General features: G+C 46.6%; 1 protein-coding gene across 1 annotated transcript; it reads right to left on the reverse strand.

Annotated features, from left to right (window-relative positions):
- Window positions 1-25: 25 nt before the first annotated feature.
- LOC107580318 (chromodomain-helicase-DNA-binding protein 4-like) lies at window positions 26-467 on the reverse strand (the record flags this gene model as incomplete). The annotated part of the gene is made up of 2 exons (XM_016266040.1): window positions 302-467; window positions 26-220 (listed from the first exon to the last, which is right to left on the reverse strand). Coding segments are annotated over exons 1-2 (258 nt in total), but the record flags the coding sequence as incomplete, so codon positions are not given.
- Window positions 468-476: the final 9 nt, after the last annotated feature.

The following is a 476-nucleotide window of genomic DNA, read 5'->3' on the forward strand; positions in this document are numbered from 1 at the left end:
TTTTTTTAAAAAGGGTTAAAAGTGCGTCTGTACCCCGTCTACCTCTGTCCTCCTGTGAGCAGTCGTTGTAGTTGACAGGTTTGCGAGGCCGTTTGCCTTTGCCAAGGTGACGAGCAAGATCTTCCTGCTGCTGCTCATAATGATGGCGCAACAGTTTCTCCCAGTAATCAGGATCTACACTCTCTTCCTGCTTAATAATCTCTCTATCCACATCCTCCTCCTGACAGAGACACACCATATGATCTCCATATTCATACATGAGACACAAAGACACCACACAGTCGCAATCCCACAAACTCACCTCCTCATCCTCATCTTTGACCACATACCGGGCCACTTTAAAAGAGCTGAGGTATTCATTCATACTCTGCAGCTCTGTGTCATCGGTTGCATCTTGGTTTCGATCCAACAACCGATCAATCGCCTTGTCATCATAGTGGATCACACTGCTGTCTTCCTCCTTATTGTCACCTGGA

Source organism: Sinocyclocheilus grahami, unplaced genomic scaffold (genome assembly GCF_001515645.1).
Source record: "Sinocyclocheilus grahami isolate Dianchi unplaced genomic scaffold, SAMN03320097.WGS_v1.1 scaffold30813.1, whole genome shotgun sequence".
NCBI lineage: Eukaryota > Metazoa > Chordata > Actinopteri > Cypriniformes > Cyprinidae > Sinocyclocheilus > Sinocyclocheilus grahami.